Source organism: Peromyscus californicus, unplaced genomic scaffold (assembly GCF_007827085.1).
Source record: "Peromyscus californicus insignis strain IS unplaced genomic scaffold, ASM782708v3 Scaffold_14__1_contigs__length_90479793_seg_2, whole genome shotgun sequence".
Classification (NCBI taxonomy): Eukaryota; Metazoa; Chordata; class Mammalia; order Rodentia; family Cricetidae; genus Peromyscus; species Peromyscus californicus.
This window is the reverse complement of record NW_026294436.1, coordinates 38,862,145-38,889,540: the sequence shown is the minus strand read 5'-3', so window position 1 is coordinate 38,889,540 and position 27,396 is coordinate 38,862,145. Positions and strand designations below refer to the sequence as shown.

The following is a 27,396-nucleotide window of genomic DNA, read 5'->3' as shown; positions in this document are numbered from 1 at the left end:
GCACCAGAAGGTTCCTCCTGAAAATAAAGGAAAGGGTCCTGGGCTGGTGAGATGGTTCAGTGGGTAAAGGTGCTCGACACATCCCCAAACCTGATGATTTGGTTCAATCCCTGGGACCCACATGATGGACAGAGAAAACGGACTCCCCAAAAGTTGTCCTCTGACCTCTACACACATGTTCTGTCTCACACACACATTTACACATACACATCCTGCATCACTACCACATACTAGGCAAGCTACCTATCCCCTGCGCTATGTACCCAACCCCAGAGTAGATTTTTAATAATGATTAATATGAGCAGTTCATGAGCTGCCAATTGGCTGAATAATCACCTAGGAAAGACTAAATGTGCATTCTTACTTTTTCTCCCTGTCTTTTAGAGAAATCAACTTTTCTGTAATTGGTCAGTATGTGGATTATCTGGTGAAGGAACAGGGAGTGAAGAACATTTTTGGTAAGTCACCTTGAGATCTCTCTGTATGTGTCTAGATCAGGCCTTAGCTAGTCGTAGACCTCACCTGACCAGGAGGTCACAGGGCATGTGTCAGAGATCGTGGTGGAGCCTGCTGGGATAACTAAATGTTCTAAGTGTATAGACTCACTAGTATTAGGTCTACAGATTCCTTGAGAACATCTCATTTGGCAGTGTGCCAACAAATACATTGTTTTTATCGCCACTTAGAGACAAAACTCTGTGGCTTAGAGACTCGAGGTCATGAAACCAAAAGGCAGTAGAATAACAGCAAAGCCTGCTTAAGTAACATTTTAGCCCAGCACACCTTTAGCCCCAGCACTTGGGGAGATAGAGGCATGGATCTATGAGTTCAGGGCCAGCCTGGTCTACAAAGCAAGTTCCAGGACAGCCAGGACTACACAGAGAAACCCTGTCTAAAGGACTGGAAAGGTGGTTCAGTGGTTAAGACTCTTGCTTTTCTTGCAAAGGACCTGGGTTTGATTCCCAGCACCCACATCAGCACAAGTCATAATTGACCTCCCCACTATTTTTGACAAGACAAAGGTAGAAAAAAAAAGCCCAAGGGGTTGGAGAGATGGCTCTGAGGTTAAGAGCACTCATTGGCTGCTCTTCCAGAGGTCCTGAGTTCAATTCCCAGCAACCACATGGTGGCTCACGGCCATCTATAATGAGATCTGGTGCCCTCTTCTGGCCTTCAGGCACACATGCAGGCAGAACACTGTATACATAATAAATAAATCTTAACAAAAAAAAAGACAAAGTCTGAAGTAAAAATGGACAAGTGGCACTCCCCGCTCTAGGCACCATCCTCTATTCAATCATTGTGCCTTTTCCTCTCAAGCAGAGGTTCCAGACCTCACACCTCCAGACTTAGGGTTGGAGGAAGAAAAGGCACTGGCTGGTCCCACTGACTGACCTCTTTGTTTGGAACAGTGAATGGCACCACGGGAGAAGGCCTGTCCCTGAGTGTCTCTGAGCGTCGCCAGGTGGCAGAGGAATGGATGAAACAAGGGAGGAACAAGTGAGTAACTGTGCGAGGATAAAATCCAATCCATAATCCATGCAAGAGCTATATTGAGCAAGGCTCCTCCCACTGTCCCAGCCCTGACATCTCCCAGGCAGCTGCGGGGGAAGACCAGGGGCTCTGAGCCTCCCACACTTGGCAAGGGGCTGCCCTCCCTTCTCTGTGGAAGGGCAGCCAGACCACAGAGCACGCCTGCTCCCTTTCAGAAACTGTCTCTCATCTACCCGGAAGGCTAATCTTCTCAGGAGTTCCTGTCCTTGGACTGAAAGAGGGAGAGAAGAAGGTGGCCTGCTATTGTGTGTATTGTCAGAGGCCTGCTCTGACCTGTCAAAGGGTTCTTGTGGGGAGGAGTGAGGAATGAGGAAGTATTAGATAGAAAGATAGGCCTAGATGGAGAGAAAGACAGAGACACAGGATAGCTTCCGGGGAGCCACCTGGGTCAATACCTAGCTGCCCTGTCTTTATTCATAATGGGCCTTTTATATATCAGCAAGGGGAAAGGCAAAAGACCCCCCTCTTCCAAGATCAAAGCACAACGTACAACCAAGTGTAGACCCTTCAAAACACCTGGTAACCACACCTTTGGCCAAATCATCCTAATATGCAGCCCTGCTGGATAAAGTAAGCTCAGACTTTCTGACCTTAAGTAAGGCCATATTAGGGAACCTCTGTGGACCGACCCCACAGTGTATCATCCCTCTGTCATAGTTAGGGTTTCCATTGCTATGATGAAACCCCATGACCATAAGCAGCTTGGAGGGCAAAGGTTTATTTGACTTACACTTCCACATCATAGTCCCTCACTGAGGGAAGTCAGGGTAGTTACTCAAACAGAGCAGGATCCCGGAGGGAGGAGCTGATGCAGAGACCATGGAGGGGTGCTGCTTCCTGACTTCCTCCTCCTGACTTGCTCAGTTTGCTTTCTTATGCACCATCTGTTTAAGCCTTCCCACATCGATCATTAGTCAAGAAAATCCCACAGAGACTTGCCTATAGGACAGTCTGTGGAGGGATTTTCTCATTAAGATTCCGTCTTCCCAGGTGACCCTACCTTGTGTCACGTTGACATAAAACTGGCCAGCACACCTGCTGCTTCACACTAGGGACCGGGAGCAAAGTCTTTGCTCTCAGTCTGCTTCCCAGCCAATGGGGGGGTCAGGTTGTGAAACCCAATACTCCCCACTTCTGATTAAGTATAAACTGAGACAAAGGAGTGGCCAGTAGTGTTTAGATGGAGGAAAAATATTGGAGTTAGTAAAAACAGCTGAACAAGCACCCTCTTCCATATAGCCAAGTGGAATGGAGAGCAGGAAGATGTTGTCTACACAGGAAGCCATCTTTATCCTGTGTCAGAATGATAGCACATCTTACCGGAATGATTTATTGGGTGGACTTCTTTTAATTACTATTTTTGTTTATTTTTACTTATTTGTCTATTTTGGGTGGTTTGTTTATTTATTTATTTATTTATTTATTTATTTATTTATTTATTTTTGGTTTTTCGAGACAGGGTTTCTCTGTGTAGCTTTGCGCCTTTTCCTGGAACTCACTTGGTAGCCCAGGCTGGCCTCGAACTCACAGAGATCCGTCTGGCTCTGCCTCCCGAGTGCTGGGATTAAAGGCGTGCGCCACCACCGCCCGGCTGTTTATTTATTTTTTAATTGGAGCAGGGTGAATCACCTGCCCAGTTCCTTTATTTTAATAATTATCATTGTATGTGTGTTATGTGAGTGTGTGGGCTACATGTGAAGGTCAGAAGGCAACATGGGGGAATCAGTTTTCTCCTTCCACTATGTGGGTGTCCTGGGGCTAGAACTCTGATCCTTAGACTTGTCAGCAAGCACCCTTACCCATGAGTCATCTCTCCAGTCTCGCTCTCTTTTCCCCAGGGAACAGTCTTTGGTCACTCTGACTGGCCTGGCACAGCTCATTATGAAATCAAAGATGGCCTTAAACTTCCGATCCTCCCGTCTCCACTTCCCAAATGCTGGGATGGCGGGTACGCAGTACACCACGAGACTGGAGTGTTCTACTATTTTATGTTGGCTCTTTGAGACAGGGTCTCTCTCTACATAGCCCTGACTGTCCTGGAATTCACTTTGTAAACCAGGCTGGCCTTGAACTCACAGAGGCCCGCCCCCTGCCTCTGCCTCCCCAAGTGCTGAGATTAGAAGTGGGCCACCATGCTTGATTTCTAAGGAATGCTCAGTCTTAAGATGAAGCCATTCTAACTGACGTCAAAGAGGTTCCTCCCTCAGTTCTGATGCTCTTCTGACCTTTACTTCAACATTGTTTCTAGCCGCTGCAGGATTATAACTGTACTGTCTTTAAGAGAGGTTTCTCTTTCATGGGGAGGGGGGTGTCTGTGAGAGGACGCTGAGGTTCCCTTTGTTTGATGGGGGAGAGGAAGTCCCTCCCTGCTGTCTCAGCTTTGGGAAGTTGAGGTCGGCCTTCCCTCTTCCCACAGAAGATTATTTTCCTCTGCCGTTCACCTTTCTTCTCCCCCTAAAATATTTGGAAATAATATTTTTATTATTTCCAAAATGAAAAAATGTTTTTATTATAGATTCATTTTATCTGATGAGTGTTTGACCTACATGTATGTATGTATGTGGACTGCATGTGTGATTGGTGCCCACAAAGGTCAGAGGGCACTGGATCACTTGGAACTGAAGTTACGCATGGTTTCGATTCCTGGGAATCAAACTTTTTTTTTTTACTTCTTTTCAGTTAAAACAATTTCCCTCTGTTTATTTGAGACAAGATCTCATGCAATTCAGGCTGTCCTCACTCAGTAGCTGATGCTGACCTTGAACTCCTCCTGATCCTCTTGCCTCCACCTCCCAAGTGCCAGGATTTAAAGCATGAGCATAAACCCGGTTTTCTGTTATCCTTTTCTCCAGTGTCCACTCCCCATTTTTTTATTTTCAGACAAAGTCTCACTATGCACCCCAGGTGGCTTTGGCTCAGCCTCCTGGGTGCTGAAATTGCAGCCTTGAGCCAACACACACACATACACACACACACACACACACACACACACACACACACACACACACACACACATACACACATACTTTTTATTAAAGTTTTTTTTTAGATTTATTTGTGTGTGTGTGTGTGTGTGTGTGTGTGTGTGTGTGTGTGTGTGTGACTCCATGAATACAGGTTTCCATGGAGACCAGAAGATCCCCTAGAGCTGGTGTTACAGCTGGTGTTATGATCCACTCAACTTGGGTCGTCTGAAGGAGCAGGAAAGACTATTAACTGCTATGTCATCTCTTCAGCCCCCAGGCTTAAACCTAAGCCTCAGTTTCTTATCTGTAATATAAGTTCGCATACACTTACCCTTCTCCCCTCACAGTTTATTGTGGGTGGAAACTCTAAAACCTATAATTATAACCTTGAATGGGAGAAGTTATTATGCTCTTAATTTTCAGTATGTTTTTATTTATTTATTACCTTATGTATATGAGTGTTTTACTTGTGCGTGTGTTTGTGTACCACATGCATGCCTGATGCCCACAGAGGCCAGAAAAGGGTGTCAGACTCTCAGAACTAGAGTTAGAGACAGTTAATGAGCCATCATGTGGGCACTGGGAATTGAACCCGAGTCCTCTGGAAGAACAGCCAATGCTCATAACCACTGAGTCATCTCTCCCGCCGAATGTTTCAGAATCTTGCATGTCCTGGAGACTGAGCACAAGCTGCCTTGTCTGCCTGCCAGTCGGGACCTGGTGACCTGATACAACCTTTGAACCCGCATTTCTGCCTTCTGTCTTTCACTTGATATGAAGAAGCTCTTGAGTAGAAGAGTTCTATCTCCAGATGTTCTGAAGAAAACCTATGTAAATTTGGATCCTGATAGAACTGCCTTGCTGTGGTCTTTTACAAAAATTTCCTTTCGACCTGCGCTTGAGTGTATTGCTTTTATACAGAACATGTGTGGCCTGTATATAGAACACTTGTAATTTTCCCGGTGCTTCTGATAAAGTGGTCAATACCAGTAGCAAATGAGATTTTATAAATTGGGGGAAAGGGGCAATTTAAAATAATTTAGGAAGGCTGGGTGTGGTGGTACATCCCTTTAATCCTAGCTCTCGGGAGGCAGAGGTAGATAGATCTCTGTGAGTTTGAGATCAGCCTGGTCTATATAATGAGTTCCAGAGCTACATAATAGAGATAATCTATCCCATAGATAGATAGATAGATAGATAGATAGATAGATAGATAGATAAGATAGATAGATAAGGTAGATAGGTAGGTAGGTAGGTAGGTAGGTAGGTAGGTAGGTAGATAAGGGCTAAAGGAACTAGCTCAGCAGGTAAAGGCACTTGCACACAAGCCTAACAACTGGAGTTCAACACCTTACCCCCATACACACACAGGATTATTGGATGGCTGTGAGCCACTGTGTGTGTGCTGCGAATCAAACCTGGATCCTCTGAAAGAGCACCCAGTGCCTTTAAATGCTGAGCCGTCGCTCCGGCGCTCAAAGAACTTGGAATAGGGGCCAGTTTACTTGCCAACTGCGAACAGAGAAATGTCTTCATGCACTTTTTAAAGTTGCGGTGCCAGGGATCGAATCCAGAACTGCTTCCTGCACGCCAGGCTAGCGCCCTGCCACTGAGCCGTATCTCAACTATCTCTAGCCCTTTTGTGTTTTTCACTTTGAGACAGGGTCTCCATAAATTCCCAAGGTGTACTTGAACTTGTGATCCTCCTGTGTAAGCTTTCCCAATAGCTAGGATTGATTATAGGCCTTGTCCCACTAGGGACTATTTTTATTCATTCTTGCCTACTTTTTAGTTTTTCAAATAGTATTTTTTTAAATATTTATTTATTATGTATACAGTGTTCTGCCTGCATATATATGCCTGCATGACAGAAGAGGGCACCAGATCCCATTATGGATGGTTGTGAGCCACCATGTGGTTGCTGGGAATTGAACTTAGGACCTTTCGAAGAACAGCCAGTGCCCTTAACCACTGAGCCATCTCTCCAGCCCCTAAATAATATTTTTTAAAATTCTTTCAGAGTGTTATATAATGTATTTTTAGTTTTGTTATGTTTTGAAGACAAGTAAATTCCCCAAGTTGGCCTTGAATTTGAGGACCTTCTGCCTCAGCTTTACCAAGTATCAGGGATTAGGGAATCTGTGTACTAGGCCTTGTTTTCATTCATTCTTGCCTAGTACTGGGGTTTGGAGTTTTAGTTGTTTAGTTTTTTTGTTTGTTTGTTTTGATTTTTTTCATTACACTGTGTGTGTGTCATATATATGCACACACACACACACACACACACACACACACACACTCACACACGCACATAAACTCCTGTGCCATGGCATGGAGGTCAAAGGACAACTTTGGGGAATGGGTTCTCTTGTTTCATGATGTGGGTCCCAAGAATAGTGGTAGAATTGATTCAGCTGTTGTATTAGTCTCGAGGCTATTGAGCCAGCACAAACAGGATGGTGCAGCCCTTCTGTGTTCTTCTAAACCCCAGGTGGTTCACACTGCATCTCTCTTGCAGGTTGGACCAGGTGGTGATTCACGTGGGAGCACTAAGTTTGAAGGAGTCCCGAGAACTGGTATGTATGTGAGACCGCTGGAGGGACCTCCGTGTTTACGCTAGAATTAAAGCCAAGCCTGTATTTGGCTGGAAGAGATCAAGTGTGGGACCACTGAAGCAGGCATGGGGCCATGACAGGCAGTAGCTCAAAAAGATAACTGGAAGACTGGAGACCAGGGAACTTCCTCCAAGAGAGCCATAAATGGCTATAAATGCGGCTAAGTCTGCAGCGCTTGAGCCAACATCAGTCTTCTCTGGGAAATGAGAGGCAAGGCCCTCTGCTGGACAAAAAGGGAATAGGAAATGGGGCTGCTCTGGAAAATGGCGTTCTTCAGAGGTTCAAAACCAAAGCTGTAGCCAGTGATGGCAGTGTATACCTTTAATCCTAGCACTCAGGAGGCAAAGGCAGGTGGATCTCTGTGAGTTCAAGGCCAACCTGGTCTACAGATCAAGTTCCAGGACAGCCGGGATACACAGAGAGACCCTTTCAAAAACACAAACAACAAAGCTATAAGCCAGAAGCATCAGATCCCTGTTCTGCAGAACTGTAAATACTGGATACAGTCTTTAGGGCCATAGGATCCAAGCTGCTCCAGGCTAGTGATTAGGCTGGATTTGAGCAAAAGCCAGACCGGAGCCAGGCATTGTGGCACATACCCGTAATCTTAGCTCTCCAGAGACTGAGGCAGGGGAATTGGGAGGTAGAAGCCAGCCTGAGCCATACAAGAGAAAACAAAGCAAAAGTAGATGGTGGTGGCTCTGAGGCCTGAGTGAATTAACTAAGAAACCAAAGTGCAACGAAGCTTTAAATGGTTTATCAGAAGGCCCAGCCCCCTTACACCTGCACAGTAACTGTGTTCCCCGGATACTCTAACTCTGAGATTACAGAGTCTTCATCTGGCCCCGTTCTTCATAAAACTTGTGTGTTTTTCCTAGTATTTGGATTTAATGTGAGTGAATACTATATACTCGTGCAATTGCAGTTAAATATTCTTGGATAACTAAAGAGAAGGGCCAGGGAGACGCTCAGCTGGTAAAGTGTGTGTTCAGCAAGCATGAGAACCTGGATTTAGACCCTCAGAAACCACATAAAAAGATGGGCGTGGCTACAGTGCCTATAACCCTAGCCTTAGGCCAGGCGGGAGACAGGCAGATCTCTGAAGCTCAATCGTCAGCCAGCCCAGCCCAATGGATGAGCTTTGGGTTCAGTGAGAGACTTCTAAAAAATAATAAAGGTAAAAGCTAGCGAGGTAGTTTATGCCTTTAATCCCAGCACTTGAGGGGCAGAGACAGGTGGATCTCTGTAAATTCCAGGCCAGCCAGGATTACACAGTGAGATAAAATATACAATACCAGGCACACATGTGGTACACAGACATGCATGTAGACCAAACACCTATATTCATAAAATAAATGAAATATTTTAAAAGTGTTATGAATGCCCAAGGAGAAGAAATAGACTTTTATTGTTTCCCTGGGGGAATTCAAGAAGTTGTCAAAGCATAGTACTGTGTATCTTTTGTGATATGTATAGTCTTTTTCTTCTTAACCTTTCTCAACTGCATTCCCAATCTGTAATATCAACTTAAAATATGACGATTATACCATCCCATGGGAAAGATAATATCATTGAGTAGGCAGAACAGTGGAAAAGAAATTATACATGCAGGGTTCTCTGTTAACAGTTGCAAATGAACTGCTCATGTCTTAGCAAAGTGGTTTTGGTGGGCGGTAAGATTTTTGTCATATGTGTGTATACTGACAGAAACCCAAACAAGTAGCCAGGCATGGTGGCACAGACCTGTAATCCCTGTTTTTCAGAAGGTGGAAGCAGGGAGCTCTTTAGTTCAAGATTAACATAAGGGAGCCTAAATGTGGAGGGAGCCAGATGTGGCACATGCCTTTAATCCCAGCCCTGGAGAGGCTGAGGAATGTGGATCTCTATGAGTTCAAGCCTGGTCTACATCTGAGCTCCAGGCCAGCCAAGGCTACATAATGAGACCCTATCTCAAAAAAACAAAAACAAGCACCGTATATCCGGGTTGACCAGAAAGATGACTCAGAGGTTATGAGCACTGCCTGCTCTTCCAGAGAACCCAAGTTTGATTCCCAGCACCCACATGGAGGCTTACCACTGCCTGTAATCCCAACTCTGGGGGATCTGACCCCCTCTTCTGGTCTCTGCGGATGCCTGTGTACACACATAAACACACATAAATAAAAATCTTTTAAAAGAAAATCAGTGAGAATAAATCAAGAGGAGCCAGTGAGATGACCCAGTGACTAGAGGTACTTGCTGTACAAACATGAAATTAATACCTCAGCTTACCTGAACCAGGTGTCTCTGCTCTGCAACCTGGGACATTCTTGGCAATGACGTTTTAATTCAGTTCTCAACCCATGGGTCTCAACTCCTTGGGGTTGCCAAAGACCATCAGGAAACACATATTTGCATTATAATTCATAACAGTAGCAAAATTATAATTATGAAGTAGCAACGAAATAATGTTATGGTTGGGGGGTCACCACAGCATGAAGAACTACATGAATGGGTCGCAGCGTTACGAAGGTGGAGAACCACTGTTTTAATTAAATTGGCTAATCTTTCTGTTCTCTAGCTGGGAATTGGTTGACAGGTTTGAAGAGGTTGTTGCTGAACTCTGGAGTCTGTGGGTCAGTATAGGTGACGATGATCACTTACTCCATTACGGTCTTGTCTTCTTGGACAGGCCCGACATGCAGCAGACATTGGAGCTGATGGCATCGCTGTCATGGCACCCTTCTTTTTCAAGTCACAGAACAAAGGTAAGGAAGTTGGTCTGAACGCACAGCGCTTTGCCCCGTCCGCCTCTTGCTTTCATTAAAAAAAAAAAAATTACATTTAATTCAGAAAGGCAAAGTCCTACAGACTAGAGGCATGACATTGCATGAAAGGGTCGCAGCGTGAGGAAGGGGGAGAACTACTGTTTTAATTAAATTGGCCAATCTTTCTGTTCTCCAGCTGGGAATTGGTTGACCTCCCCCGAGGTCCATAGCAAGGACTATATTAAAGCCCTTGAAATGTTTTGCCATCATCTACTGAGCCCCAGTTGGTAGGTACCTTTGTTTGGATTTGTTGGACCCCAAAGTTTAGGGTCTCAAGTGGGCGCTCCAAGAACCCAGACTCCAGTCCAGTTGATGCAACAACACGAGGATTTTATTGGCTTCTGTACAGAAGGGCGAACTCTGCTCGCAAGAGCAAGAGCCGCATCTTACTGCAGCCCCATAAGGGCTTTTAAAGGAAAAACCCACAAGATTACAATTCCCATACAATTTCATGGCCTGATCACAGGGTGATCACAGAGTGGGTACAGTCACGTCCGCATGCACATTCTTCCTGAAACCTCAAGGGGGGTATCAGGGCGGGAGTGGAGCTTACACACAGGTCACGGTGGTCCTTCCTGGAACACCTGCAACTATCCCAGTCACAGTTGAGCACATCTCTTAACAGAAATCTTTTTACATTGTTACATTGTTACAGGGGTGATTGAGTAGTGGCTGAGTCAGGTGGCCCTTGGAACTAGATTTTTAGTTTCTCATTTCCTGGTGCTTGAAGTTTCTCTTTTCCTGAGGCTTGGGGGTGTAAGCCTGAAGGGCTAGGGTCTTTCAGGTCAGGTGTGCACTCTTGGTGAAACACATTATGAGGTTTCATATGGCATATGGCAAAGCATGAGCCTATTCTTCTCAACAGAGAAGTGTAAATAATGGTCATTTTGAAAACTACCTGTCCTATTTAGAATTGATGAATTGCGATGAAATGAAAATGAATTTCACAGAAATGTCCATTGTCAGCCAGGCATGGTGGCACGTGCCTTTAATTCCAACACTTGAGAGGCAGAGGCAGGGGGATCCCTGTGGGTTCGCTGCCAGCCTGGTCTACAGAGTAAGTTCCAGGACAGCCAGGTCTACACAGAGAAACCCTGTCTTGAAAAACCAAAACAGAAAAGTCTATTATCTTCCAAAACAAGCTATTGTTTTCTCCTTCTATGATGCTTTCTCTGCAGGAATTCTTTGTGTCCGAGTGTAAGGAGGTTGTGTGTGTGTGTGTGTGTGTGTGTGTGTGTGTGTGTGTGTGTGTGAGAGAGAGAGAGAGAGAGAGAGAGAGAGAGAGAGAGAGAGAAGATAGGCTCTCAAATAGCTCAGCCTTCCCTTGAAGTCTTGTTTGTTTGTGTGGGGGAGGGGGTTGAGACAGGATCTCTCTATATTCCTGGCTATTCTGGAACTCACTGTGTAGACCAGGCTAGCCTCAGACTCAGAGATCCGCCTGCCTCTGCCTCCTGAATGCTGGTATTAGAGGCATAAGCTGCCATTCCTGGCCTTTGAACTCTTTACATAGCAGGAAATGTTGAATTTCTGATCTTCCTGTCTCCACCAGTAGAGGACTGTGACCTGTTACTCCTATTGGTTAGTAATTAAAGTGATGTAAAGGGGGATTTGGGAAGTAGTGTGGTTTGTAGAGTACTTGCCTATATGAACAGAGCGCTAGGACCCCAGGTTGGTACTGCATGCCTCAAATCCCAGGCCTAAAGCGGTAAAGATAGGAAGATCAGAAGTTCAAAGCCATCTTCAGCTACATGGGAAGTTTAAGGCCATCTTAGGATATATGCTATCCTGATTTGAGGGAGGAGAAAGGGAGATATCTGTGCAGAAGATTAAAGCCATAACTAAATGCATAAATTGTCATGAAATGTCACCCATAAGTGTTTACTGATAGTTAGGAGATTTAGAATAGACATTTTTTTTGGTGCTATTTTGAGCATTTTTATGTAAGCAGTTTTTCTAAAAAATGAACAGAGAGATGAATTATGCATAACAAATTTTATCTGAAGTATTTCCCAAGTGCTGCACATATTTTCACAGTGTGCAGAGAAGGTATGATACATAAAACTGTCCCTCCCACTTATGGGCCTCATCCACAGTGTAAGCCAACTCTGTCGTCTGCAGTAGTGCCGTTGAGTTGACCAAAGGAAGCCCACTTCCTTAGTAGAGCAAAGGCTTGCTTCTGCTCTGTCCAGATCAGTCCCAAAAGGGAAAGAGTGCCCAACTCTGCCGGCTTTATGGCGTGAGCCACCCCCTTTTTTTGTTCTTTTTGGTTTTTCAAGACAGGGTTTCTCTGTGTAGCCCTGGCTGTCCTGGATCTCACTCTGTAGCCCAGGCTGGTCTCGAACTCACAGAGATCCGCCTGCTTCTGCCTCGGAGTGCTGGGATTGAAGGTGTGCGCCACCACTGCCTGACTGAGCCACCACTCATCCCCACCACACACACACTTTTTTTTAGCACTAGGAATTGAACCCAGGGCCTCAAGTATGCTGGGTCTGCATGCTGCAACTGAGCTATACACACCTCTCTTTTTTAAATTTTTGAGAAAATGTCTAAATTACCCAGGCTGACCCTGAGTTTATTTTGTTGCCCAGGTAGACTGTGTGTGTGTGTGTGTGTGTGTGTGTGTGTGTGTGTGTGTGTGTGTGGTCTACGCGCATGTCTGTGAACGTTAATGCATGCCTGCTGCCCTTAGAGACCAGAAGACAGTGTCAGATCCTCTGAGACTGGAGTAATAGATGGTTGTGAGTCACTATGTGAGTGCAGGACCCAGATCGGATCCTCTGGAAGAGCAGCCAGTGTTTGTAACTGCTGGGCCATCTTGCCAGCCCCTTGTTTTGACCTTGAAAAATAGAACCTTGGTGAAGTGACATTGTAATCGCACCGTTGAGAATGGGAAGGACAGTCGGGAGTTTTCAGCTTCTGAGAAGACAGCTGCATCTCATGAATGGTTCATTTTCTAGTGCGGAAGCCACTGGTCTCTTCTTGTTCACGTGACTCCCGTTCTTTCAGATGACCTGATCAGTTTCCTGAGGGAGGTGGCTGCCGCGGCCCCCGCTTTGCCATTTTATTACTATCACATTCCTTCCTTGACCGGGGTGAAGAGTAAGTATCGCTTTAAAACTGTTTTAGTTTAATTATATGTATTTATTTTATGTGCATGTATATGCGTGTTTTGCTGGCAAGCACCGTGTATATGGGGGCCTGGTGACCGTGGACGTCAGAAGAGGGCATCAGATCCCCTGGAACTGGAGTTAGAGATGGTTGTGAGCTGCTGTGTGAGTACAGGGACTCAAACCTCTGTCCTCTGGAAGAATCATCCGTGTTCTTCCACCGAGCCGTTTGTCCAAAACCTAAAGACTGCCTTTTTTTTTTTCTTTTACATTTTCTCCAACTCTCACATCCTACTTATTCCATCAAGAAACTCCACTTCATCCCACCCTACCCAATGACACAGGCCACTCATGAGACAGTTCACGTGGCTCCATGGAACCATTCTAAGACCTCAGCCCTCATTAGTCATCCACATCACTTTCTATGGCGGTTCTTATGCTTACCAGAAGAGTGGATAAAACTGGGTGTGGCTGCACAAGCCTGTCATTCATGGTAGAGGCGGGTGGATCAGGAAGTCAAGGCTATCCTCTGCTACACCATAAGTTCAAGGCCAGCCTCGGATATGTGAGACTTTGTCTTAAAAGAAAAGGAATAAGAAAATTTGACAGGCAAGCTGGGCCGTGGTGACACGTTCACCTTTAATCCTCTGGAGGTAGAGACAAGCAGAGAAACCTTGTCTTTAAAAAAAAAGAAAAGAAAAAGAAAAAAAGAAAAGAAAATTTGACAGGCTAAAGCAGGAAGATTGCCATGAATTTGAAGTTAGCCTGCAGGGCTATGTAGTGAATTAAAGTCCAGCCTAGGCTATAGCATGAGATCCTAGACATATATATAGCAACCACTTTGTATCTCCATATTCATTTAGTCAGTTAGTTTCGTGATACTGGAGCTTGAGCCCAAGGTATCACTCATACTGGGTAAGTATTCTACCACTAAACTATATCCCCAGCCAAAACTTTAGGGTTTTTTTGAGGTTCTAGAGCTTCCGCGTGGGCATGCTAGGCAAGTGGTCTACCGCTGAGCTACACCCCAAGCCATCTTCCATTACAGGATAAGAGATTGTGAGCCGCACTGAAGAGGAACTGTGTGCCTCTCACTGCTGTATGCCCAGTGCCTCGCCTGTAGGGAGCGTCTGACCTCCCTGACTTTTCCTGTTTCTTTTCCCTTTTGTTGTACCAAGAGTAAAGCCTGGGGTTGTGTACATAAGGACAAGTGTTCTGCTTCTGAGCTTCAGCATGCGTGCGTGCGTGCATGATACTAGGGATCAGTCCTCAAGCATGCTAGGCTAGGCTGCTTCTCTACTCCTGAGGTCTCCCCAAAGCTAATACATTCTGAGGAAGAAATGGTTTTTCGAACTTTCTCATACTTATCACTTCACATACAACACTTCACCTCTGGTCACCAAAATGAAACGTGTGGAGGGATTTTTCCCTGGCAGCAGTCAGTTCCCCGTTGGAGGTGAAGTGGTATCCAGTGGTGCCACTTCCATTTTAACACAGTCTACCTGGAGATAGCCGCAGATCCTAGAGGTTAGGGGGCCAGGCCCGCGAGACTGTCTACACTCAGATGCCAGCTTGTGGGCTTCGCCTCTGACCAGTGGCAAATTGGGGTCCCCATAACTCCTTCCTTGAGTTTGAATGATGTGCTAGGGCAGCTCATAGGGAACTCAAAGAAATCCTCTAACCTATTCCTACAAAGATGAAAAGACATATAAGGTGTGTATGATGTCATCTCTAGGTGCAGAGTGGCCTCTGTGTATTCAGTAACCCGGAAACTCTCTGAATCCTCTTTTGGGGCTTTGTAAAGACTTTCCTGGATAGTCATAACTGATTATGTCATTGGCTGTTGGTGACCAATTCAACCTTCAGCTCCTCTCCCAATCCTCTAATCACCCAGCTGGTTCTCCTGTAATCAGCCCCCATCCAGAAGCCTGGCAGGGGTCACCTTCTCAGAACACAAGATGGGCTAGGGGTAGAGAGTTAAGGTACAGTGCTCACCTCAAATGGGCAAAACACTACGTGGACAAAGCATGGTGGTGCACACCTATAATCCCAGAACTTTCAAGGTGGAGGCAGGAAGACCAGACGTTCAAGGTCATCCTTGTAGAGCAGCTATGTAGAGAGACCACCTATGTTACAAATGATCATAGCCCTTTCTCTTAGTAGCCCTGGCTGTCCTGAAACTCACTGTATATATTAAGCCAGCCTCGAACTCAGAGATCCACCTGCCCCTGATTCCCTGTTTTGTTTTGTTTTTTTGACACAGTCTCACTATGTATCCGCCCCTGGCTGGCCTGGAAATGTAGACCAGGCTAACCTCAACCTCACAGAGACTGCCTGCTTTTGCCTCCTGAGTGCTGGGGTTAAGGGTGTGCACCACCACACCCACCCAGCCTGTGTTTGGCTTTTTAAAGACAGGCCCCTGCTATGTAGCTCAGGCTGACTTCAGACAGGCCTCGGAATCACCTTGCCTCAGCCTCAGAATACTGGGAATGGGAGGATAGTCATGTGCCCAAAGGCCAACTCGAGACCATAGTTGATCATTTCTGTTGCTGTGTGGGTTAACGAAGCGTTTGTCGTTCGGAAGTTCGTGCAGAGGAGCTGCTGGAAGGGATTCAGGACAAGATCCCCACCTTTCAAGGACTGAAGTTCAGTGACACTGATCTCTTAGACTTCGGGCAGTGTGTTGACCAGAATCACCAGCGACAGTTTGCTTTGCTGTTTGGGGTAGATGAGGTAAGTTACCCCTGGGCATATCCCGGCTTCACAGTGATCCATTTTAGCTGTTTATGATATAGTGATCCATTTCATGTTTTTTTGTTTTTGTTTTTGGGGTTTTGGGGGGGGGTTGTTGTTTGTTTTTGTTTGTTTGTTTGTTTGTTTGTTTCAAGACAGGGTTTCTCTATGTAGTTTTGGTGCCTGTCCTGGATCTCACTCTGTAGACCAGACTGGCCTTGAACTCACAGAGATCCTCCTGCCTCTGCCTCCCAAGTGCTGGGATTAAAGGTGTGCACCACCGCTGCCTGGCTCCATTTTGTTTATGATATAGTGATCCATTTTATATTTATGATATAGCAGCTCTTTTCTTTCTCGTCAGCAACTGTTGAGTGCTCTGATCATGGGAGCAACTGGAGCAGTAGGCAGGTAAGCACGACTTGTCTTTTCCTTGTGATTATAAAGTGCAAGTCACTCATGGCTGGACTAGAGAGACTTCTTGCGTATTCATCCTTTCTAGTAGTCGTCACTTCCACACCCATTCACGGAAAAAGAAACTGAGTGATTTGTTTGACTCAGTCATGGAAAGATGGTCCCTAACTGAAAAGGAACGACTTTCTCTCCTCCTCTTCATCCCACTCCCCCCCTCTGCTCACTCTGGTTTTTCTCTCAAACGCTAGTGAAATGATCCTCCGTCCTTAATAGGAAGGGAGGGAAGGAGGGGGGGGGTTGGAAGGGAGAAGCATGATATAGTGACACAAACGTATACTCCAACACTTGAGAGGAAGAGGCAGGAGGATTAAGATTTCAAGGTCGGGCTGGAGAGATGGCTCAGAGGTTAAGAGCACTGTCTGCTCTTCCAAAGGTCCTAAATTCAATTCCCAGCAACCACATGGTGGCTCACAACCATCTGTAATGGAAATCTAGCGCCCTCTTCTGGCAGGCAGGTATACATGCGGGCAGAACATTGTACACATAATAAATAAATCTTTGAAAAAAAAAAAAAAAAAAAAAAGCCGGGCGGTGGTGGCGCACGCCTTTAATCCCAGCACTCGGGAGGCAGAGCCAGGCGGATCTCTGTGAGTTCGAGGCCAGCCTGGTCTCCAAAGCAAGTTCCAGGAAAGGAGCAAAGCTACACAGAGAAACCCTGTCTCGAAAAACCAAAAAAAAAAAAAAAAAGATTTCAAGGTCATCCTCGGCTACATAGAAAGTTTTGAGCAAGTCTGAACTACAGCAGACCCTGTCTCAAAACTGACAAAGCAAAACACTTCAATACTGTTGATAATAGGTTTTCTGCACCCCTCCCCCCCTCGTAGGTTTCTCCACCTACACAGTAAGCCAGATTAAGCTGAATTGAAAAAGTATAACAACGGGTTTATTTGAGCAAAGCAACTCCTGGGTGGGTTCTCCAGCCCCAGAGATTCAGGCCCGAGAAGCCGCGCCCACAAACGGAAGCAGGGAGACTTTATAGGTTGTAGGCGAAGAGTGATGATGTGTCCACCACAAGCTGGGTTTGTGCCCAAGTATGGTCAAAAGCTGAGCGCTTTAGGCGGGGACTTGGGCTGCTGGAAACTTCAGGGGAGGAGCTGCCTTGGCTGCCAAGAATGCGGAACTGGGTTTTTGGGCACCTTTCTTGTGTTCAGAGGCTCTCTGAGAAGGCAGGGATGGGAGAGAGACAGGAATGGGGTTTTCCGGATCATGCAGGGGCGGAGCTGGAGGTTCCAACCCAACAGTCATATGTGATGATCCATGCTTGTAATGCCAGCATTTGATGGACTGAGGTAGGAGGAGAGCCATGATTTTGAGGTTATGATAGCTAATAGAAAGACTCTGTCTCAAAAAAAAAAAAAAGAAAAAGAAAAGCACAACAAGCAATTACTGGCTGCTCTTGCATGTCTCACCTCTGCAGGCTCCTACACACATACACACACACACACACACATGGTGCACATAAAGTCATGAGGCAAACACACATAAAAATAATAAACAGCCGGGCGATGGTGGTGCACGCCTTTAATCCCAGCACTCGGGAGGCAGAGCCAGGCGGATCTCTGTGAGTTCGAGGCCAGCCTGGACTACCAAGTGAGTTCCAGGAAAGGTGCAAAGCTACACAGAGAAACCCTGTCTCGAAAGACAAAAAAAAAATAATAATAATAATAATAATAATAATAATAAACAAATTTTTTAATCTTGAGAAGGAAAGTTGTGCTGTGTGATAGTATCCATTGGAGTCAGGTGAGGCAGGTGAGCATGGGGGGGACCGAACCTAGGCCCCTGTATATGCAAATGAGCCTCTACCACGGAGCCAGTCTGCAGCCCCCCTCTTCCCTTTTAAACATCAGGGGTCAAGGGCGTGGATCTTTCCCACTGAATTATTAAGCTTGGAATATTCTCCATTGTCTTGCCAGTACCTATAACTACCTGGGGAAAAAGACAAACCAGATGTTGGAGGCCTTTGAACAGAAGGACTTCACTTCAGCACTCAATTACCAGGTAAACCTGTTCTCCCCTCGCATAAGTCGCTGGGCTACCCTCTTTCTCTCCAAGAATCCCTTGTCCCCTCTCTCTCCTCAGCTGGCTTGAAGGCCACCCACCCTGATGCCTCTTTATCTTTCTCCTGTTAACTCTCATTTAAATTTGCCAGTGGAGCCTAGGAGGCAAACGCAGGCGGATCTCTGTGAGTTCAAGGCCAGCCAGATCTACAAAACCAGAGCAGTTACACAGAGAAACTCTGTCTCGAAAAACCAAAGAAAAAGGGAACCTGCCCCATCTTCTTGTTCCCATGTCTAAAGGGACACAAGGCCCATATGGGACAGAATCCTCCCTTTCTCCTACAAAGAATCTTACTTTTATTCTATCTTGAAAGGTTTTTTTGTTTTTGTTTTTCTTTTTCCAGTCTTTTGAGACAGGGTTTCTCTGTGTAGCTTCGGTGCCTGTCCTGGATCTTGCTCGGTAGACCAGGCTGGCCTCGAACTCACAGAGATCTGCCTGGCTCTGCCTCCTGAGTGCTAGGATTAAAGGCGTACACCACCACCACCGCCCGGCTTGAAAGTATTTTTGTTATAAAATAATAGTCATAGATTTCTGAGAAACTGACTATATGCCATCCTTAATTTTTTAAATTAATTTATTTTTGTTTCATGTGCATTGGTGTTTTGCCTGCATATATGTCTGTGTGGGGAAGTCAAATCCCCTGGAACTGGAGTTACAGACAGTTGTGAACCACCATGTGGGTGCTGGGAATTGAACCCCAATCCTCTGGAAGAGCAGACAGTACTCTTAACTGCTGAGCCATCTTTCCAGCCCCATCTATCCTTAATTTTTGTTACTGTTGTTTTGTTGGGGGGGGGGGGGACGACAGGGTCTCACACTCTGGCCCAAGTGAGCCAGGAACTCATGGCAGTTCTCCTGCCTGAGCCTCTCCAGTGTTGATGTTTGTGAACAGTAAGGAAGCTGATGACGTCACAGCTGGCTCCATCAGGAAGGTTTTTACTGTGGGGAAGAGAGAGAAAATATCCAAGGGTCCAGAGCCGGGAGAAAAGAAAGCAGACTGGACGTGGCCAGGGCTAGGGAAGCAGGAGAACAGTGGAGATAGCAAGAGATATGGCGTAGCAGGAGAGATGAGAGAGAGAGAGAGAGAGACCGGAGAGTAGCCGGGGGGCATGGGGTGGACGGGTAGCTGCCGGGGAAGCACCGCTTTGGGGGCTAGAAAACCCATTCCCCAAGTGCTGGCTTTTATGTCGCCATCAGAAACTCTGTAGTCCAGCTTGAGCTCATTTCTAGCATAGAGAGGGCTAGAGCCCTAACAGCTGCAAAGACAGATGTATGTGCCCACCGGTCCCCTGGAGGAGGTCCCACATGAGTCACCAAAGAATAGGAGGAAGGTGGAAGCTGAGAACCTGTGGGAGCCACAGAAACCCCAGCTCATGGCTTGTTTCCATCTTGCCTGGAGGTCAGAGGGTCCAAGCTTGTTTTCTCCTGCCAGGCTGCATAATAGGATGTTTTGGCCAAAGGCGTGGTTACCAGGTATCTTATACCTCAAGGCCTAATTACAGAATACTTTGCCGCAAGGCATGATCACAAGATGTCTTGAGTGCTATGGAGGTGTTTATTATACTTGATTGTACTCTGTACCTTGAACCCTGGTGGTGTCCTTGAAAGGGGGAGATCTTTGAGCCCCCCTTGCTTTGGGGTCTATAAAGGCTGTGAGTAATAAACTCAGGATCTGTGGTATTGACCCAGAGCCCTCCCGAAGCTATCCTGTGTCTCTGTCTTTTTCTTCATCTGAGTTTATATTTCATAGCTACCATTTCCCAATTCCGCACTCCCCGCTTCAGAACCATTCAACAGGTCAAGCGGGACTCAACAGGAACCTAAAATGGGGAAGGGTAATCCCAAGTCAGTAGAGGTCATGGGTGTGCACCCTGAAATGTGCTGAGAATGGGGAACACCCACCAGGCGGACAGCAAACTGATGATGCACAGGAAGGCACTGGCTTTAAGGATTGTGTGTGTGTCTGTGTACACACGTGTTAGAGGACAGGTTTATGGAGTCAGTCCCCATCTTGTGTGTGGGTTCCAAGGATCTAAGTTGGACAGTCAGATGTGCACAGCCATTTTCTCTACCGGATGAGCCACCTCTCCAGCCCTGGTTTTGTTTTGAGCTGGGATCTTGCTACCCAACCCTGGCTATCCTTGAACTGAAGCAGTTTTCTTTCCCTGGTTGCCCGCCCCCATCCCCCACCCCCATGCTTGTATCACCACACCCAGCTAAGACTCTTTCAGTAGGAAAAGAGCCTGTCCTGATAGATCACAAAGAAGATGCCGAGGTGGCGATACTGGCCACTGTGGGTGTGTATGCTACCCAGAGGACAGCCTAGCTCTTCAAAGAAAGATGTCGAGGAAGAGTAGAGCCAGCCTCCATAGCTACAGAGTATGTGCAGTTTGGGGAAAGGCAATCCAGAAAGTAGAATTACAGGAACGTATGCCGCCACAGCAAGTTTAGAGGGGTTTTTCCGTTTGTGGGTTTAGGAGCTTTTTGGTTTGTTTGTTTGTTTTTGTTTTGATTTTTCACTTTTTGAGGGTCTTGCTATGTAACCCAGGCAGGCCTTGAACTTATGACTCCTCCTACCTCTGAGATTGCAGACCGACTCTGCCACTGCCAGATTCACACCTGGTCTTATGCAGTGCTCTGAGTTGAACCCAGGACTTCTTGCATGCCGGGATGGTGTACCTACTAACTAAGCTACGTGCCCAGCCCTAAAGACATTCTTGACTTTGCCACAGAAAAGAATTTCATGAGGAGCCAGTATGAGTGAAGTAGTGTTAGACCTTGCTAGGAAAAATATTTAATGTAGATTTAAGCATGGAGATTAATAGAAATAGGATAGAGTACATCTGCCTAAGAGTAAGTGTGTGACCTTCTCCAGAGAGGCTTGCACTGTATTGTAAAGACTGTAGCTGTAGACGGGATTTTGATGTGTATTGAAGTTACTATCTTCAAAGGGTTGCAAAGAAATTTAAATGAGGCCGGGCGGTGGTGGCGCACGCCTTTAATCCCAGCACTCGGGAGGCAGAGCCAGGCGGATCTCTGTGAGTTCGAGGCCAGCCTGGGCTACCAAGTGAGTTCCAGGACAGGCGCAAAGCTACACAGAGAAACCCTGTCTCGAAAAACCAAAAAAAAAAAAAAAAAAAAAGAAAGAAATTTAAATGAGACAATGGGGTGGTTCCTGAGAGGCATTGTTTAAAGGTAAAGCGCTAGGTGTAGGAAGTTAGGATAGCCACACTGTAAACAAAACTCAATAGTTTTCTGGTTTTTACATTTATGTATTTACTTGTATGCATATGCACACGTACATGTGGAGATCAGAGGACAGCTTGGGGAAGTTGGTTTTTCTGCTGTCCTAGCCTGAGCAGATTTGGCTGATCTCACTTCTTTCTTCCGTTCTGATGGACTTGTAGAAAACTAAGGTGGCTAGACTTTGCCGAGTTTCCACCGTTTGACTTCTGAACTATATAAATGGTTTTCACAATGTGGCGATGCTGACCGCGGACTTCTTTGTTCTACCCTAGTTTTGTATCCAGAGATTTATCAACTATGTCATCAAGCTAGGTGAGTACCCTTGCTGTTCTCTGCGCTTACCAAGCCAGGGTTAGGTGATTATGGGTCAGAGGGAATGTCGTCTATCAGGCATGGGTCCGAGGGGTCACAGCAAGACTGAGACTGTGACAAGTTTATTGTAAGCAATCAGACTTGCATACCCTCATCAGAAACAGAATATAACCGTGGTTGCCAGGAAGAATACAATTGTAGTCGTTGGGATACAATGTCGTTTAGGAGCTATCCAGGGTCCACAAGATTAATGTCTGAGACTGATTGTTCTGTCAAGCTTCTGTATGCTTCACTGACTCCTAGAGAACACAGAGATACACAGGCAGCCTGAATGCTCCACTGCCTGAGTGCCCCGGTTTCTAAGGAGCTGAGCGGCACACAGTGCCCCAGGAGCCACAGGCTCTAACGTGGAAAACCTGTGATACATGCCTCTTAAGGCATCTAGACAGGGCCAACTCCAGGAGTCCCCGAAGCTGACCAGGTGCAAAAGATGGATTTCCATCACTCCCTCTGAGGATTCAACCAGCGCACCTATAGTGCTCAGTTAGGCGCCTGACAGTCAACATGGTGAAAGCCACGTTGGCAGTCTCCCAGGAATCTCTCTCCTCCGCCTCAGCATGTTGCTCTCCAGCACACTCACCATTTTCTGTCCCTTCCTCCTCATAGCATCAGCACTTCCTCCCCCCCCGCCCCCCCCCCCCCCCCCCCCCCCCCCCGATTATTTGCCTCTGCTCATTAAAATTCTACTGCTGAACTATGGCTGACTTCCTCCTAAGTACTTGCAGGAAGGCAATCTGAAATACACACCTTACTAAATTATGAATGACTGGCAGTTCCCAAGAGTATTTGAAATTTGAGATGAGTTTATTAACACAGGTAAATTGAAACGGATGGAGGTTTGGATGACAAAGGAAAAATTAGGGGGAAACACGGTGAGTCTGAGCAGAGGAACCTCTGCAGAGTGTCTCAACTTGGCGCACAGGCAGTGACAGATGCTGCCATTCATCCCAGTCCTGCACGAGATGGCCCTCTGGGACAGCTGGCCGTGGGTCAAGTCCAGAAGTTCTCAGTGTGTTCTTGGCAGGTCTCCCACCTCCCTTTCAGAGCCTTTCTGCCTTGTGGTAGCCACACTCTCCTCTGCCCAAGTACCTATTGTCTGCTTGGTCTCATTCCCACGGTTTCCGCTAGCTTGCCCTATCCCTCCAAGACAGAATTTCCATTTGCTTTCACACATTAGGAGCGTTGTCATAGTGAGGTGCCACCGGTTCTGTTCATTGTCGTTATTATTCCTTTGTCCTAACCAATACTTTTCACAAAGCTTGTGATTTCGATATAATAATTATGTGTTTCTAGAGTACATTAAGATAGAAAAGTAACTGGAAAAGGGGCATGGCAGTGCATGTCTGTAATCCCAGCACTGGGGTAGTGGAGGCAGGAGGACCAAGTTCAAGGTCATTCTTTTTTTTTTTTTTTTTTTTTTTTTTTTGGTTTTTCGAGACAGGGTTTCTCTGTGTAGCTTTGCGCCTCTCCTGGAACTCACTTGGTAGCCCAGGCTGGCCTCGAACTCACAGAGATCCACCTGTCTCTGCCTCCCAGTGCTGGGATTAAAGCATGCACGACCTCCACCCAATTTCTATTTCTTTAGAAAGCCAACCTTCAGACAAAGAGAAAAGCAAACAAGAAAATAAATCAGTGAGTGAATGAATAAAACAAAGAGAGCACAAGGACCACACATACATACAAAACCTACAAAAACACCACACTGTGAACCACAGTATACAAGCAGAAGACCGAGAAGACAAAAAAGGCCCAAACAAAGCAATGTAAGACAAAAAAGAAGTTCTACAAAATGACCGTTTTTCTTTGTTTTGTGTTGGCCGTCTCCTGCCGGGCTTGTGACTACCCTTAAGTGTAGTTTGTATACCCAGTGAGACTCCAGTGGACAGAACCAGTTTTTTTCTTTGCAAGTGGATGTCCACTTCCCCTCTCAGCACACCTGACTTGAAGCTCTGCAGGTCTCTGCATGCTGCCACCGTCTCCGGAAGGTCATATGTGCATCAGTCCCATTGTGTCTGGATAACACTGCTTCCTTGACATGGCCCGTCCCCTCTGCCTCTGCCCCATAGTTCCCTGAGCCCTGAGTGGAGGAGTATGATGGAGATGTCCCTTTTAGGACTGACAGGTCTCCGCTTTTAAGTGTTATGTGTAAGAGTGTTTTGCTGCATGTATGTCTGTGCACCACATGTGTCTGGTACCCACGGAGGCTGGAAGTTGGTATTGGATCCCCTGGAGTGACAGATAGTTGTGAGCTGCCATGTGGGTGCTGGAAATTGAACTCGGGTCTTCTAGAAGAGCAACAAGCGCTCTTAACCACTGAGCCAACTCTTTACCTGCACACCCACCTTGAACTCTTGACCCTCACACTCTGCCTCTTAAGTGCTGGGATTATCGATGTGTTTGTTCCATCATGCCTGACTCCTTCTTGCTTGTAAGGTTGATTTTGACTCTGTGGGTTTTGTGTTTGTTTGGGGGTTGTTTGTTTTTCGTTTTATTTATTTATTTTGAGTGTGTGTGTGAACTTATAGGTGTACCATAGCCCACATGTGAAGACCGGAGGCCAGCTTGAGGGATTCAGTCCTCTCCTTTTGCTATGTGGGTCCTGGGGAGTGAACTCGGGTGGCTTGGCAGCATCTGCCTTTACATGCTGAGCCAATATTGCAGGCTCCAACTTTGACTCTTTGTATTGTTTTATTTAGTTTGTTTATTTACTTGCTGTAATTCAGGAATTTGAACCCAAGGACTCTCATACACTAAGCAAATACTTGGCCATAGATTTCCGCTCCCGGCCTCTTTCTGTTTTATAGTTTGTATATTTATTAACACAAGCAACAGGGATTTATTTTACCACTCAGTCATTTATTTGTTTATTAAGATTTATTTATTTATTTTGTATACAGTATTCTGCCTGCATATATGCCTGCAGGCCAGAAGAGGGCACCAGATCTCATTATAGATGGTTGTGAGCCACCATGTGGTTGCTGGGAATTGAACTCAGGACCTCTGGAAAAGCAGCCAGTGCTCTTAACCTCTCAGCCATCTCTCCAGCCCTCATTCATTTATTTGTACACGTGTGTGCTCCTGTCACAGCGTGAGTATGGAAGTCAGAAGGAAACTTGTAGAAGTCCCAGGATTTGAACTTAGGCTCTCAGGTTTGGCTGCAAGTGCCTTGGCCAACTGAGCCATCTCATAGGCCCAAAAAGGATGATTTCTTTTTCAAAAAGATTGTATTTCATTTTTAGTTGTGTGTTTGGGGAGGGGGATGAGTATGGGTATTTGCATATGAGTGCAGTGCCCACAGAGGCCAGAAGAGGGTATCGGATCCCTGAAAGCTGCAGTTATGGGGGTTCCGAGCCACCCTACATTGGTGCTGGGAACCAAGCTGGGGTCTTCTGAAAGAACGGGGAACACTCCTAATTGCTGAGCCGTCTCGCCAGCCCTGAGAGGAGGCCTTCCCATTCTGCTCTGTATGTGAAAGACAGGGTCTCATGGAGCCCAGACGGACCTTGAACTCTTGATTCTCCTGCCTCCACCTCCCTAGTGCTGGGATTACGGGTGTGTGCTGCCATGCCCAGCTCAGTCAGTCTGACTACAGGTGTTCTTTTCTGTTTACCATGTCTTACTGTAGTGGTTACTTTGGCATACAACCTCCTCTTTGGAGATGTTCGCGGGAAAGCGGACAGTGCCAGATACGTTTCACGCTTTATTTTTTCCCATCTAGGTTTTGGAGTGTCACAGACCAAAGCCATCATGACGCTGGTCTCTGGGATTCCAATGGGCCCACCCCGGCTTCCTCTGCAGAAAGCCACCCAGGAGTTTACTGCTAACGCTGAGGCCAAGCTGAAGAGCCTAGACTTCCTTTCTTTCCCTGGTTTAAAGGGGGGAACTTAGGAGCCTTAGCTAGTGCCTGTTAAGTCGGAGTGTGTCTACTGAGACTCTCGCCCATCTTCAATCGTACCATCCTTTTCTCAGGGACTTTTTGAGCTAAGCTTTCTTTTAACAAGCGGAATCCCACACCAATAAAGAAATATTTAAATATCAGTCTTGTTCTTTGTTTTTCGAGACAGGATTTCTCTGTAGCCCTGGCTGTCCTGGAACTCACTGTGTAGGTAGACCAGGCTGACCTTGAACTCAGAGATCTCTGCCCCTGGAGTGCTGGGATTAAAGTCATGCACCAACACCAATGCCCAGCCTAAATATCAATTATGAACCTAGAAATTCTGTTTTATAAATGAATCATAAACCCTAAGTCATTCATTTCACAAAATGATTATAGGGAAATCTCTGTTTATATAGATGAAATTGGACCAGGTGAAAATTATAATAATTACAATTATTAATTAGTTATATTAATATAATTAATATTATATTGAATACTGTATTAATTATATGATTAATAAATTTCTTCTGTCTTTTGAGAGCACTCATTGTCTTAGTCTTATTTTAAAGTTTTGTAATTGATGATTGATTAATAAAGTTCATCTATCTTTTGAGAGCACTCATTGTCTTAATCTTATTTTAAAGTTTTGTAATTTGAGTATTCTGTCTCATTGAATTTTTGTTTGTTTCTTTTGAGACAGGGTCTCACCGTGTAGAACAACTGGGTATTCAAATAATTTAACTGGGACTGGAGAAATTGCTCTGTGGTTAAGAGCATTGGCTGCTCTTCTAGAGGACCCAGGTTCAATTCCCAGCACCCACATAGCTTCATAATCTATGTAACAGTTCCAGTTCCAGTTCCAGGAGATCTAGTGCCTTCTAACATGTACTATCCCCAGGGGCCAAAGAAGAGACTGGATCCCCAAAAACATGTAGCTGTCAGCTACCTGATATAGGTGTTAGGAACCTAACTCAGGTTCTCTGGAAAAACGGCAAGGACTCTTAACTGCTAAACCATCTCTCCAATCCTTGTAATGCTTTTTTCCCCCTGAGACAGGGTTTCCCTGGCTAGCTGTCCTGGAACTCCCTCTGTAGACCAGGCTGGCCTCTAACTCAGAGCTCCATCTGCCTCTGCCTCCCAAGTGCTGGGCTTAAAGGTGTGTGCCGCCTCCGCCGCCACCACCACTGCCTGGCTTTTTTCCCCCAGTCATCAAATAGTTTTGTTTTGTTTTTAATTTAAAGCTGGGACTGGAGAGATGGCTCTGTAGTTAAGAGCACTTGCTGTTCCAGAGGGCCCCGATTCCATTCACAGCACCTACATGACTGAATGTTCACAACTATTGGTAACTCCAGTTCCAGAAGATCTGACGCCCTCTCTGGCCTCCACAGGTACCAGGCACACATGTGGTATACACAGACATACATCCAGGCAAAGCATCCATACATATAGAACATTTTTTAATTAAAAAAAAAGCCAGACATAAGCTAATAGAATGACTTCGTAGATAAACGTACTTGCCACTAAGTTCAAAGCCAAAAACTCATATAGTGGGAGAGAACCAACCCCTCCCTTTGTCATCTGACTGCC

The 27,396-nt window shown here is 45.9% G+C and overlaps 1 protein-coding gene across 2 annotated transcripts in view; it reads left to right on the top strand.

Moving 5' to 3' along the window:
- The window catches only part of Npl (N-acetylneuraminate pyruvate lyase), a 39,548-nt gene extending 13,121 nt beyond the window's left edge, over positions 1 to 26,427 (top strand). For both annotated transcript variants that reach the window (XM_052737204.1, XM_052737203.1), the window contains exons 3-12: positions 385 to 458; positions 1,413 to 1,500; positions 7,039 to 7,096; positions 9,807 to 9,882; positions 12,949 to 13,041; positions 15,634 to 15,782; positions 16,144 to 16,190; positions 18,170 to 18,254; positions 21,833 to 21,872; positions 25,651 to 26,427. In XM_052737204.1, the coding sequence (XP_052593164.1) occupies positions 385 to 458; positions 1,413 to 1,500; positions 7,039 to 7,096; positions 9,807 to 9,882; positions 12,949 to 13,041; positions 15,634 to 15,782; positions 16,144 to 16,190; positions 18,170 to 18,254; positions 21,833 to 21,872; positions 25,651 to 25,820 (880 nt within the window). In that variant the 3' untranslated portion in view covers positions 25,821 to 26,427. The remainder of the gene's footprint in view (positions 1 to 384; positions 459 to 1,412; positions 1,501 to 7,038; positions 7,097 to 9,806; positions 9,883 to 12,948; positions 13,042 to 15,633; positions 15,783 to 16,143; positions 16,191 to 18,169; positions 18,255 to 21,832; positions 21,873 to 25,650) is intronic.
- Positions 26,428 to 27,396: the final 969 nt, after the last annotated feature.